A 12,765-nucleotide genomic window follows, 5' to 3' on the forward strand; every position below is an offset into this window, starting at 1 on the left:
TGAACATAACGTGCCAATGTAAACTGAGATTTTTGGATATAAATATGAACTTTATCGAACAAAACCTACATGTATTGTGTAACATGACGTCCTATTAGTGCTATCTGATGAAGATCATCAAAGGTCAGTGATTCATTTTCTCTCTATTTCTGCTTTTTGTGACTCCTCTCTATGGCTGGAAAATGGCTGTATGTTTTTGTGACTTGGCTCTGACCTAACATAACCATATGGTGTGCTTTCGCTGTAAAGCCTTTTTTAAAATCGGACATGGGTAGATTAACAAGAAGTTAAGCTTTAATTTGGTGTATTGCACTTGTGAATGTATGAAAGTTAAATATTTCTTTAAAATATTTTAGAATGTCGCACTCTGCCTTTTCAATGGATGTTGTTAAGGGGCCTTAAGAAGTTTTATAGGCACAGTCAACTTAGTGTACGTAAACTTCTGATCCACTGGAATTATATTATATATTATGATACAGTGAATTATTACCTGTGTCATGCACAAAGTAGATGTCCTAACCGACTTGCCAAAACTATAGTTTGTTAACAGGAAATTTGTTTGAATGACTCCAACCTAAGTGTATGTAAACTTCCGACTTCAGCTGGATATAGGGCAGGTAATCAACGAGGTGCTGGAGTCCAAGTGAGTAATGATGCGCAGGTGCGCATAACGATGGTGACAGGTGTGCGCCATAACGAGCAGCCTGGTGACCTAGAGTGCTGAGAGGGAGCATACATCACAAAGAGAGAAAAAGAGATGGAAACGCATGGTGGTGAGATTCTGTAGCTAAAAGGTAATGTGTCAGCCTATTAATTATGAAAATATTTTTTTTAAATTACCTATTACAAGGCTATTCAAAATCAAAATCCGATTCATTCACTCTTTACTCATTTTGTAAGCACAATCAATGAACCAACAGAATCGCCTAGGCCTGTACGTTCTCTCCCAGACTCATGGATTGAAGGTTTATAGTGTAGAACAAGGTAACCAATCCATTCCGTATGCATAATAATTGTCACGTTCTGACCTTTATTTTCTGTGTTTTTGTGTTTAGTTAGTATGGTCAGGGCGTGAGTTGGGTGGGCAGTCTATGTTTGTTTGTCTAGGTTTTGGGAATTTCTATGTTTCGGCCTAGTATGGTTCTCAATCAGAGGCAGGTGTCATTAGTTGTCTCTGATTGAGAATCATACTTAGGTGGCCTGGTTTTCACTGTGTTTTTGTGGGTGATTGTTTCCTGTCTCTGTGTGTGCACCAGATAGGACTGTAATTTGAGTTTTCACATTTTTTGTTTTGTTAGTTTGTTCATGTGTACCTGAAAGCATTAAAAAGTACCATGGAAAATTACCACGCCGCGTATTGGTCCTCTGATCCGTTTCGCCTCTCCTCTTCGGAAGAAGAGGAGGAAACTCGTTACAGAATCACCCACCACAATCGGACCAAGCGGCGTGGTAAAGGACAGCGACGACAGCAGCAGCAGCAGCAACAACAGCGGCAAGCATCAGAGCTGAATCTGGACTACACAACTTGGGAGGAGATAGATAGGTGGGCGGTCGACCCAGGAGAGTGCCGGAGCCCGCCTGGGATTCGATGGAGCAATGCAAGGAAGGTTACAGGAGAATGAGGTTGGCTGGGAAAATCGCAGCCCCAAAGCAGAGCTGGAGGCAGCGAAAGCTGATCGGCGGCAATATGAGGAGCCAGCACGGCAGTGCGACAACGAGAGGCAGCCCCAAATTTTTTTTGGGGGGCACACGAGGTGTGGTACTAAGCCAGGTAGCAGACCTGAGCTCACTCCTCGTGCTTATTATGAGCAGCGCATTACTGGTCAGGCACCGTGTTATGCGGTTGAGCGCACGGTGTCGCCAGTGCGTGTCCATAGCCCGGTGCGCTATAGGGCAGCCCCCCGAGAGTGCCATGCGAGTGTGGGCATTGAGCCAGGGCGTATGGTGCCTGCTCAGCGGGTCTGGTCGCCGGTACGCAGTCTTGGTCCAGGTTATCCTGCGCCGGCTCTGCGTGCTGTGTCTCCGGGCGCTGGGAGGGTGCAGTGCGTCCTCTGCCTGCGCTCCGCTCACCGGGCAACTGTGGGAGTGGAGCCTAGGGGAGAGGTGCGTGTAGTAAGCACTAGATCTCCCGTGACAGCCCGGTTCAACCTGTGCCTGCACTTTTGAGGGTCCGGGCTCGAGTAGTTGTCCAGCCTGGGGAAGTGGTGCCAAGGTTGCGCACCAGAGCTCCAGTGCTCCCCACAGCCCGGTCTTTCAGGCTCCTCCTAACACCAAGCCTCCTGAAAGTCTCCCCAGCCTGGTAGTTCCTTTGGCAGCTCCACGCACCAGGCTGTCTCTCAGTCTCCTCCCTGCAGGTGCTCCCGCCTGTCCGGCGCCGCTGCCGGAGCGTTCCGCCTGTCCGGCGCCGCTGCCGGAGCCTCCCGCCTGTCCGGCGCCGCTGCCGGAGCCTCCCGCCTGTCCGGCGCCGCTGCCGGAGCCTCCCGCCTGTCCGGAGCCTCCCGCCTGTCCGGCGCCACTGCCGGAGCCTCCCGCCTGTCCGGCGCCGCTGCCGGAGCCTCCCGCCTGTTAGCAGCTCCACGCACCAGGCTGTCTCTCTGTCTCCTCTCTGCAGGTGCTCCCGCCTGTAGCCTCCCGCCTGTCCGGCGCCGCTGCCGGAGCCTCCCGCCTGTTCCCGCCTGTCCGGCGCCGCTGCCGGAGCCTCCCGCCTGTCCGGAGCCTCCCGCCTGTCCGGCGCCGCTGCCGGAGCCTCCCGCCTGTCCGGCGCCGCTGCCGGAGCGTCCCGCCTGTCCGGCGCCGCTGCCGGAGCGTCCCGCCTGTCCGGCGCCGCTGCCGGAGCGTCCCGCCTGTCCGGCGCCGCTGCCGGAGCGTCCCGCCTGTCCGGCGCCGCTGCCGGAGCCCCTCAGCCCAGAGGCGCCAGAGCCCCTCAGCCCAGAGGCGCCAGAGCCCCTCAGCCCAGAGGCGCCAGAGCCCCTCAGCCCAGAGGCGCCAGAGCCCCTCAGCCCAGAGGCGCCAGAGCCCCTCAGCCCAGAGGCGCCAGAGCCCCTGTCCCTCTGTCCAGAGCCCCTGTCCTTCTGTCCAGAGCCCCTGTCCCTCTGTCCAGAGCCCCTGCCCCTCTGTCCCGAGCTGCCCCTCTGTCCAGTGGGGTCATTGAGAGGGGTTGCCATGGTGAGAAAGCCACGGAGGCGGAAAATAAGGCGGACAAAGACAAGGGTGAAGTGGGGTCCGCGTCCCGCGCCAGAACCGCCACCGCGGACAGACGCCCACCCAGACCCTCCCCTATAGGTCAAGGTTTTGCGGCCGGAGTCCGCACCTTTGGGGGTACTGTCACGTTCTGACCTTTATTTTCTGTGTTTTTGTGTTTAGTTAGTATGGTCAGGGCGTGAGTTGGGTGGGCAGTCTATGTTTGTTTGTCTAGGTTTTGGGAATTTCTATGTTTCGGCCTAGTATGGTTCTCAATCAGAGGCAGGTGTCATTGGTTGTCTCTGATTGAGAATCATACTTAGGTGGCCTGGGTTTCACTGTGTGTTTGTGGGTGATTGTTTCCTGTCTCTGTGTGTGCACCAGATAGGACTGTAATTTGAGTTTTCACATTTTTTGTTTTGTTAGTTTGTTCATGTGTACCTGATAGCATTAAAAAGTACCATGGAAAATTACCACGCCGCGTATTGGTCCTCTGATCCGTTTCGCCTCTCCTCTTCGGAAGAAGAGGAGGAAACTCGTTACAATAATACAGTCCACACTTAAAGGCGACTACTAGAATGTGTTAAATTGTGGAGTACATTCTAGACCAATTATGTACCAAAGACATCTTAAATCTATGCATTATTTAAAATGTTTTTCTGCTGTGTGTAAGCTGGAGGCTATTTGGCTATGTATTGTATAACAGCACAACCATTATTTGAATTCAGTTGGGGTTTTTTTCAGGCTTGGGCTCATACAGTGTATAGGCCTATGCATAATATGCGTATGGGTGTTTTTGAATTAATCATCAACATAGAATGCTCTGTCCATTTTGTTGTGTTTGGCTTTGAAACAACATCCGCAACGTCCATGTTTTCCATGCGCTTTCACCCAGTTGTTGAACTTTCTTCAAATTGATCATCACAGTGAGGGGAGTTTTAAAAGCATGATACTGTGTTTGATGTCATTTTCGATTGCGTCAGCATTGATGTCAGAGTAGTTTGAGGGACAATAGAGCGCTGAGTACCAGGCCATTAGCGACCTGACGTCATTAGCAAGTTGGGTACTACCAATGCATGTCCAAGGAGCGTAAGAGGAGATTACCGTGACTCAATGGTCACGTGGAATTTGACTGTGGTCAGGACTCAAAACTGCTGGTGTGGCGGTAATACATTAACTGAAACAGCCCTAAGCACAATGTACTGTCAGATGCTATAACCAAGCTACAATCAGCATATTTCTGAGTTATAATAGTGCATGGAAAGTATACAAAAGGGCATGCGATGTATGACCTGGCCAACAAAGAGGGGAATGAATCTGTAATCGAGATGAGATAGTGAGGTTGGAGAGAAGTGGCGCTGATAAGTGGGAAAAGTGTTCGAGGGGGCTGAGAGGTGCTGACGGAGGCACTCCTGCCAGCCGCTGGCCTTCTTGAGCATGTCAAAGGCTTTGCCGAGGCAGTGATATTTGCCACTCCAGGGGAAGGCAGAGATGGCTGACACTGCACCCCTCTCTGTGTGTGTGTGTGAGAAACAGGGCCGTTTGAGTAAAGAGCGGTTCGGTGGCGGTCTCCTGTCCAGAAACCAGTCCCTGGAGGAAGAGTTTGAGCGCGCCAAGGCGGCTGTCGAGGTAAGCGGAGGGGGATTTCAGACACATCACACATGTATAGGTTTCAGACAACTGCACCTGGGCCTTTTCAAGCGCTTAACTCTTGAATTGCTCCTAAAGATAGACACAGGGTGGCTATATTTCTCGATATTATAGCAGAACTAGAGGGCACAGATTGAAATAAGACGAGTGAACTTTGTTAGTAATACAAGGCACTGCTTCATGTAATACGTTACTTTGCCTCAGACCCGAAGACTTCCCAGCACTAATGCATGGACTTTAGCATAGTGTGCCAACAGTCTTATGGTGTGCACGATATCGGGTCTCAAACCCTACCCAGTCACACTCAAAGTAGAGCTTCTTCACCCGCACTGTTGAGTCTCAGTCTGTGCTAGCTTTCTGAAGTTCCAAGTAGCCATCCATCATCCATTGCTTCTTTCACCTATCATGTGCCCTCAGGTCAGTGCGATTGAAATGCAGCCGATGGATATGCTGATTGGTTCATTAAGGTTCAAACCAATAAGTGACAGCGATATCACATATTGCAATAATCCTGAAAACATTGGCAGAGGAAGTTTTTCTAATATCACCTTTCAACTTCACTTTAAAGCCCATTAGCCTAACAGTCTTTGATAATAGCTGTTATGCTTAATAGACAATATGAGTTCATAAGAAGAAATTGTGTGACAGGAGAAAGGAGTAATAAAACCATTCCAAATGGGCAGGAACAAATGGGTTGTGGACTGCGTAAACACATAAGGTCGTTAGCCTATGGTTGACCCAACCTGAAACTTAGCTCTGGGGTTTTTAGATTAGGCAGTGAGTGCATTCCTAGGGTTTCTGTTAATTAAACCTGTCAGTTCAGTGGTGATCGATAATGTTGAGGGGTCAAAAGTTATCTGGGAGTGTGTTAGTAAGATAGAATTAACTTTTCACCTTACTTTGTCCTGTCGAGAGGGGGGTTCGGTTAAGACGGTGAAATGATGTCATGATCTGTATTTAAACTAATGCATGTGTTTGAGTGGGAGCGCGCTCCGAGAATAAATTCTATTACCTATTATTTAAAGACTGGTCTGCGTCTATTTTATGCAAACAAGAAATCTTACAAATTCTCATAAAATAGATTAAGGGCTTTCAATTGATGAAATCACATTGTCATAATTAAATTATACTAACATTGAGTTAATAAAGCTGCATACGGTACCAACATGGTCTACTCTATTGAGTAAGGCAACTCCAAAATGCAGCTGTTTCATCCCAGCTCAGTACTTTGTGGTAGAGGGGCGGCCAGCAAAAGCAGTTTGTAGGCGTTGGTAATATTCTCTAGTTGCTCCATGATTGGCTCAGTGTTCTGTCACTCATGGGGACTTTACATCACTACAGAATCTACAGGGAGAGCGAGGCAGTTCAAGCCCTCTTGGGTGCTGCCGTAGATTCACAGTAGAAGCCCCGTCCAGGCTCAAGGTCATTGCAACAGATCACATTTTTATCTACCGTAGCTTTGATTGGACTGATCATGTCAACATCCTACTTTCAAAATCTTAGATGGCTAGACAAGCATTCATCATCATGAATCACATCGATAATCTACCCAGCAAATCCCATATCCAAAAGTAAGTGGTTTGGAAGGAATCGGTGGCATTCTGTGAGCGTCGCAAAGCAATCACTATTGTGCTCACAGTAAGCGACAGATTCCTTCCAAACCATTTATTTCCGAATTTGCGAGTGTCTGTCAGTGGAGAGTGTGTGTGGTCCAAGTCCGGGTTCAGGGATTAAAAACATCTGTCTGAAAGGGTCTCTTTTCCAAGCTTAGAAGGATAAACATTCCCACACCATACCATGGGCCAGAAAATGTTGAATAGATTGACTGTGCTGTCAATCCAGCATGACTTCATCCAGAGAATACCAGACTTTGATGACATAGTTTGATGACAAAGTTTGCCCACAAGGACCGGCACGCCACCTTCCTGTTCAAGTACAGCACAACAATGGTGAGTCCAAAAAATATGTCTTGTATGTAACTGCATAAATGATGTAATATGCCAGGGAGATATGTATACTGTAACTGAGAAAGTAATACGAAGTGTATGTTGTGTAGTAAGCTGTTAGTAGCCCATGTGTCTCACCATAAGAATTGGGTCCCTCTCCAGTAGCCTACTGTTCTGACTTGGTGGTGCACATGTAGCCTATAACTTTAGCCTGTTTTAGAGAAATGTCATAATTGAATATTGTAAGAGCTTTCATTGTCTGCTTATATGCCGTTTTTTTTATCATACGGTTCTGACTTGGTATACAAGGAGAATACTGTAAGAACGACCCATGTTCTGAATTCTGTCGCTGTCAATTTCAAAAGCCATGAACAAATAAGCATATCGACCACGTCCCTCTTAGCTCAACTCATTGTCGAAATTATGGCTTGCCTCTTATCTGCTCATCGTTCCTTTATGCTATAGCTTGTACATCTACATTGTTATATTGCTTATATACAGTGCATCCGGAAAGTATAAACGGAAAGCATATATAAACACATTTCTGGGATCTTTTTTTTCAGCTCATGAAACATGGGACCGGCACTTTACATGTTGCGTTTATATTTTTGTTCCGTATAAATTGAACAGGGAAGATCTGAATTAATTTCCTGGATATCAAGAGCATTGTGGTGTTGGAATTTAATTCCACCCTCCAAATATGAAGTAAATCAGTCAATTTACATGTCTGAAAGTGTGTTTGATGTTCTTCAAAGAGCTTCACACGTCCAATCCTTTAATGGCTCTATTGATGTGCAAAATCACAATCACAACAACAGGAAGTGGTTTGACAGATACACCTGCGGGGCTGTCCTTGGAGCCATATTAAGGTAGAAACAGATGGAATTAAACACTGAAATAAACTGTACCGCTGTTGGTTGTGTAATTAGACACTGACTTACTCTAAAACAGAACACTGATAGTTATCCGATAAGAAAAATGAAAGGCCCTCGCACTTTCATGTCTGCCTGACTATGGTTCCTTCCGTTATCAAGCATAATTAAAGAAAAAATAAATTGCACAACCATTAATGTCGGTCCCTTAATCTTGGAGAAGAAAAATGCCAATTTGATAATGAAGTCTAAAACAAAAACTGTACAGTATAATGCACTAAGTTGTTTAGAGCTATATTCTACATTATAGAGGAGACAGCAATCATTTGCTCTCAGGAAATGACCTAGACTGTGTAGAAAAATCTATTTTGACTGTATAAATTACCTCACTTGAGTTGGGGACAGCACTACTTGCAATTAAGGGCCAAACTATAAGGCTCTTGGTCTGTTCCGTGGGCCAAGGACTGGCATTATCTCTGGCTGCATTTCCATATTTACTTATACTGGCAATAATCTATTCATGAAGTAACGAATGGATCTCCTAAATTAACTTATGTTGTTTTGGCAGGCAGCGAGCACAAGCCTGAATTCTGTGCGTTTCACATTTACACTTCATCTGAGCTAGTCGAATTGGTCGCAGGCAGAGTCTTGCTTCATTGATACATGGGATAAAAAGGACCTTCCTCTCTCAATCTCATTCCCAGAAATGAAAATGCTGATCTGTGTGCAAAATACACCATTGTCTGTATTGCAAACATTTCAAATAATCAGAGTGTGTTTGATTCCTTAGAATCTGTTATAAAACGGCCAAAGTGTCTAATTTACAGAGACTGCCATCACATTGTCATGTGTCACGCTATTGAGGATTGTTTCACCCTGCACAACCATTCCAGTACCGTGGCACATATCATAATTGGTGCATGCACTCATGAAAGTAACATCCAAGAATGTAATTAGTTTGTCCGATTTTGTGGTGATGACACACAGCAATAGGACACTCGTGCACGCAAGCAGATCTTACATCTTACACGCAGTCTCTCTAGCTACGTGCTTTGTTAGCTCTGGAATCAGTTAGGATGAAGCCTCTGCAGGGTTACTGTCGCCAAATGAAATATTGCACCATTCTTAATTGCCTTTCTCACAGATGTTGTAATTTTAATCATAAAATGGCCCCAGGTCTGTGCTTGTTTAATCAAGGAATGACGTATGGTTGTATGCACATTCAATCTTATCAAATTAAAACGCGTTCTCTCCACATTACCTTGACCGTTAAATGACTCATAACTCTGGGCATTTCCTTGTATAAAAGCTCCATGAGCACTAACATGTGAAGTTCATATGAGCACATCAAATTAGGTGTCAAATGAGAGCTAAGAGTGTATATTTGAGAAATTAAGCATACAGTGGCCTTTAGAAAGCATCAAAATTGATTAAATGTAATCTCACCCGTCTACACACAATAAAAAATGACAAATTGAAAACGTGTTTAGACATTTTTGCAAATGTGTTAAATGAAATACAGAAAGGTCTCATTTAAATAAGTATTCACACCCCTGAGTCAATACTTTGTAGCACCACCTTTTAGCAGCGATTACAGTTTTTCTGAGTAAGTCTAAGAGCTTGTCCAACATTTGCCCATTAAGCTCTGTCAAATTGGTTGATCATTTCTAGACAACCATTTTCCGGTATTGCCACCGATTTTTCGTAAGCGTAAACAGGTTTTTAGAAATGTTTGAAAATGTGTTAAAATAAAACAAATACCACATTTCATAAGTATTCAGACCCTTTGTTAGGAGACTCTAAATTGAGCTCAGGTGTTTCCATTGATGTTGCTCAGGTGTTTCCAATGTTTCCATTGATCATCCATGCAATGTTACTACAACTTGATTGGAGGCCACCTGTGATATATTCAATTGATTGGACATGATTTGGAAAGGCACACACCTGTCTATATAAGACTCTCAGACCATGAGAAGCAAGATTATCTGGTCAGATGAAACCAAGACTGAACTCTTTGGCCTGAATGCCAAGCGTCACGTCTGGAGGAAACCTGGCACCATCCTTACGGTGAAGCATAGTGGTGGGAGCATCGTGCTGTTGGGATGTTTTTCAGCAACAGGGGCTGGGAGACTAGTCAGGTTTGAGGGAAAGATGAACGAAGCAAAGTACAGAGAGATCCTTGATGAAAATCTGCTCCAGAGCGCTCAGGACCTCACACTGGGGCAAAGGTTCACCTTCCAACAGGACAACGACCTTAAGCACACAGCCAAGACAAAGGATTGGCTTCGGAACAAGTCTCTGAATGTCCTTGAGTGGCCCAGCCAGAGCCTCGAACCCGATAGAACATCTCTGGAGAGACATGAAAATAACTGTGCAGCCACACTCTCCATCCAACCCGACAGAGCTTGAGAGAATCTGCAGAGAGGAATGGGAGAAACTCCCCAAATACAGGTGTGCCAAGCTTGAAGCATCATACCCAAGAAGACTCAAAGCTTTAATCGCTGCCAAAGGTGCTTTAACAAAGTACAGAGTAAAGGGTCTGAATACTTACGTGAATGTGAGATTTAAATTGTATTTTTTTATTATAAATGTGCAAACATTGGGTTTCCCTTTGTAGTCCGTATTAGTTTGCAAGCCCTGCCACATCTGACAAACATCAGAGCCGGTGCGGTAGGATTTAATGTTAGTCCTGCGTTGACGCTTTGCCTGTTTGATGGTTTGCCTGAGGGCATAGCGGGATTTCTCATAAGTGTCCGGATTAGTGTTCCAATCCTTGAAATGCAGCAGCACTAGTCCTTAGCTCGGTGTGGATATTGCCTGTAATCCATGGCTTCTGGTTGGGATATGTACGTACGGTCACTGAGGGGATGACGCCCTCAATGGACTTAGTGATGAAGCCGGTGACTGAGGTGGTATACTCCTCAATGGCATTGGAAGAATCACGGAACATATTCCAATCTGTGCTAGCAAAACAGTCCTGTAGCTTAGCATCTGCGTCATCAGACCACTTTCTTATTGAGCAATTCACTGGTAGTTCTTGCTTTAGTTCTCTTGTATACAGGAATCAGGAGGATAGAATTATGGTCAGATTTTCCAAATGGAGGGTGAGGGGGAGTCTTGTATCCAGACCTTCTCCCTCAGTATTTCCGTATTTTCTGAATGCGAATGACGGGATGTGGACATGTTCTCCGGAAGGCAGTATATCCTTCATGTTCGGACTCATTTTGTCTTTAACATTTGTCCAGTTTGAGGCAAGTAATCGCTGTTCTGATGTCCAGAAGCTCTTTTCGGTCATAAGAGACGGTAGCAGCAACTTTATGTACATAAGTTACAAACAATGCGAAAAAACAAGCAAAATAGCACAGTTGGTTAGGAGCCCGTAAAACGGCAGCCATCCCCGTCCAGTGCCATTATTTGTATCGTGCTGCTACAGTAGGAATACAGACAGTACACAAATGATTGCCCATGAAAGTCCTTAATAGTGTTGTCATTCTCTTACAGACAATACCGCTTGGTGGCCTACAGATGTTTTTTGGAGTTTGTCCTACGTGGTGGAAAAGCTAGGCACAGGACACCAAATGCCCTTGCCTGCATGTGTTGGGTCCATTCAATGAAACTCAAGAGGAGCTGTGAAAGGTCCATAACAATCTCCCCGTGTACCAAAGTGACTTTGAACACTTTACTGCATCCCCCCAAACACACCACATCAGATGCAAGTAGTCCCTTTGTAGAATTGTAGTATTTATTATAGTCATTAGTATACTTTTATTCTACTGTATACATTGCCATAACTGTTCCTGCATACTGTTTTGAAAATGAACCTGTCTCCAGAGCAAATAAACTTTGACTTGAATACAAGCCATGTCTACTTATTGTATATTGACCGACTAATCGGTTTCTATTGAAACATGTTTTCTATCAACTCCTGCCATTATTTGTTTTAGCAGTAAGATTGTAGCTAGTTAATGCTAAATATATTTCATGAATATCACAATGAATTGATCCTGAAGTTAACGTCAACACTATTGGTTTCGGATGCAGTTGGAATCATTTAGACCATGCGGGGGCGAAGGCCCGCGAGACATGTTAATAATATTTAGTGGCAGCCAATTGGTAGTTAGTCTTGTCCCATCGATGAGAGGCGACGGACAAGAACAGTGGCATCCTCCAAAACACAACCAAGCCGCACTGCTTCTTGACAAAATGCCAGCTTAACCCGGAAGCCAGCCTCACCAATGTGTCGGAAGAAACACCGTACACCTGGCGACCGTGTCGGCGTGCATGCACCCGGCCCGCCACAGGAGTGGCTAGAGCACGATGGGACAAGAAAATCTCTGCCTGCCAAACCCTCTCCTAACCCGGGCGATGCTGGGCCAATTGTGCGCAGCTTCATGGGTCTCCCAGTCACAGCCAGCTGTGACAGCCTGGTATCGAACCCTGGTCTTTAGTGACACCTCAAGCACTGCAATGCAGTGTCGTAGACCGCTGTGCCACTCGGGAGGCCCCTGCAAATTGATTTTAACAATTGGTCCCCTAAAAAATACATCCCTCCGTTGAATTTCAAAATCCCGATGTGGCCCTCGAGCCAAAAGAATTTGCCCACCCCTGATTTAGACATTCATCAGTACACTTGCAGAAAATAAATCTATATCAAACTCCATTATATACATAAATGTACAGAGCTAGCAATATCTATACCACAATGAAGTTGTGAGCATTACTAGGCATTCTATAACATCAGTCTTACTGAAAAATTAATGGTGTGTTGGCTTTGTTCCAGACCGGGTCCGGAATGTTCTTCAGCTAGTGAACCTAGTGTTGGGCAATGTCAGCTGGTCTGGCAGAATTTAATGCGCTAATGACCTTGGATTCAGACTATACACTTCTGCTCTTGCCAGCCCTGTGCAGTCTTTTCCTCTTCCAAGTCAGATTATGTTGAGCTTGTTCCCGGCTGACAGCTTTCATCCAACACCTACAGCACAGGTGTCAAACTCATTCCACGGAGGGCCGAGTGTCTGCGGGTTTTCACTCCTCCCATGTACTTGAATGATGAATTAAGGTCACTAGTCAGGAACTCCCCTCACCTGCTTGTCTAGGTCTTAATTGAAAGGGTAGCG

General features: G+C 45.7%; 1 protein-coding gene and 1 long non-coding RNA gene across 3 annotated transcripts in view; both read left to right on the forward strand.

The window, feature by feature from the left end:
- The window catches only part of LOC118384519 (PEX5-related protein-like), a 160,265-nt gene that overhangs the window by 128,633 nt on the left and 18,867 nt on the right, over window positions 1-12,765 (forward strand). For both annotated transcript variants that reach the window (XM_052526575.1, XM_052526577.1), the window contains one exon: window positions 4,717-4,809. In XM_052526575.1, coding sequence (XP_052382535.1) covers window positions 4,717-4,809 — 93 coding nt within the window. The remainder of the gene's footprint in view (window positions 1-4,716; window positions 4,810-12,765) is intronic.
- Window positions 1,019-3,653, forward strand: LOC127932151 (uncharacterized). The gene is made up of 2 exons (XR_008144389.1): window positions 1,019-1,195; window positions 3,504-3,653. It is a non-coding gene; the product is annotated as an uncharacterized LOC127932151 (long non-coding RNA).

Source organism: Oncorhynchus keta, chromosome 1, assembly GCF_023373465.1.
Source record: "Oncorhynchus keta strain PuntledgeMale-10-30-2019 chromosome 1, Oket_V2, whole genome shotgun sequence".
In the NCBI taxonomy this organism is placed as follows: domain Eukaryota; kingdom Metazoa; phylum Chordata; class Actinopteri; order Salmoniformes; family Salmonidae; genus Oncorhynchus; species Oncorhynchus keta.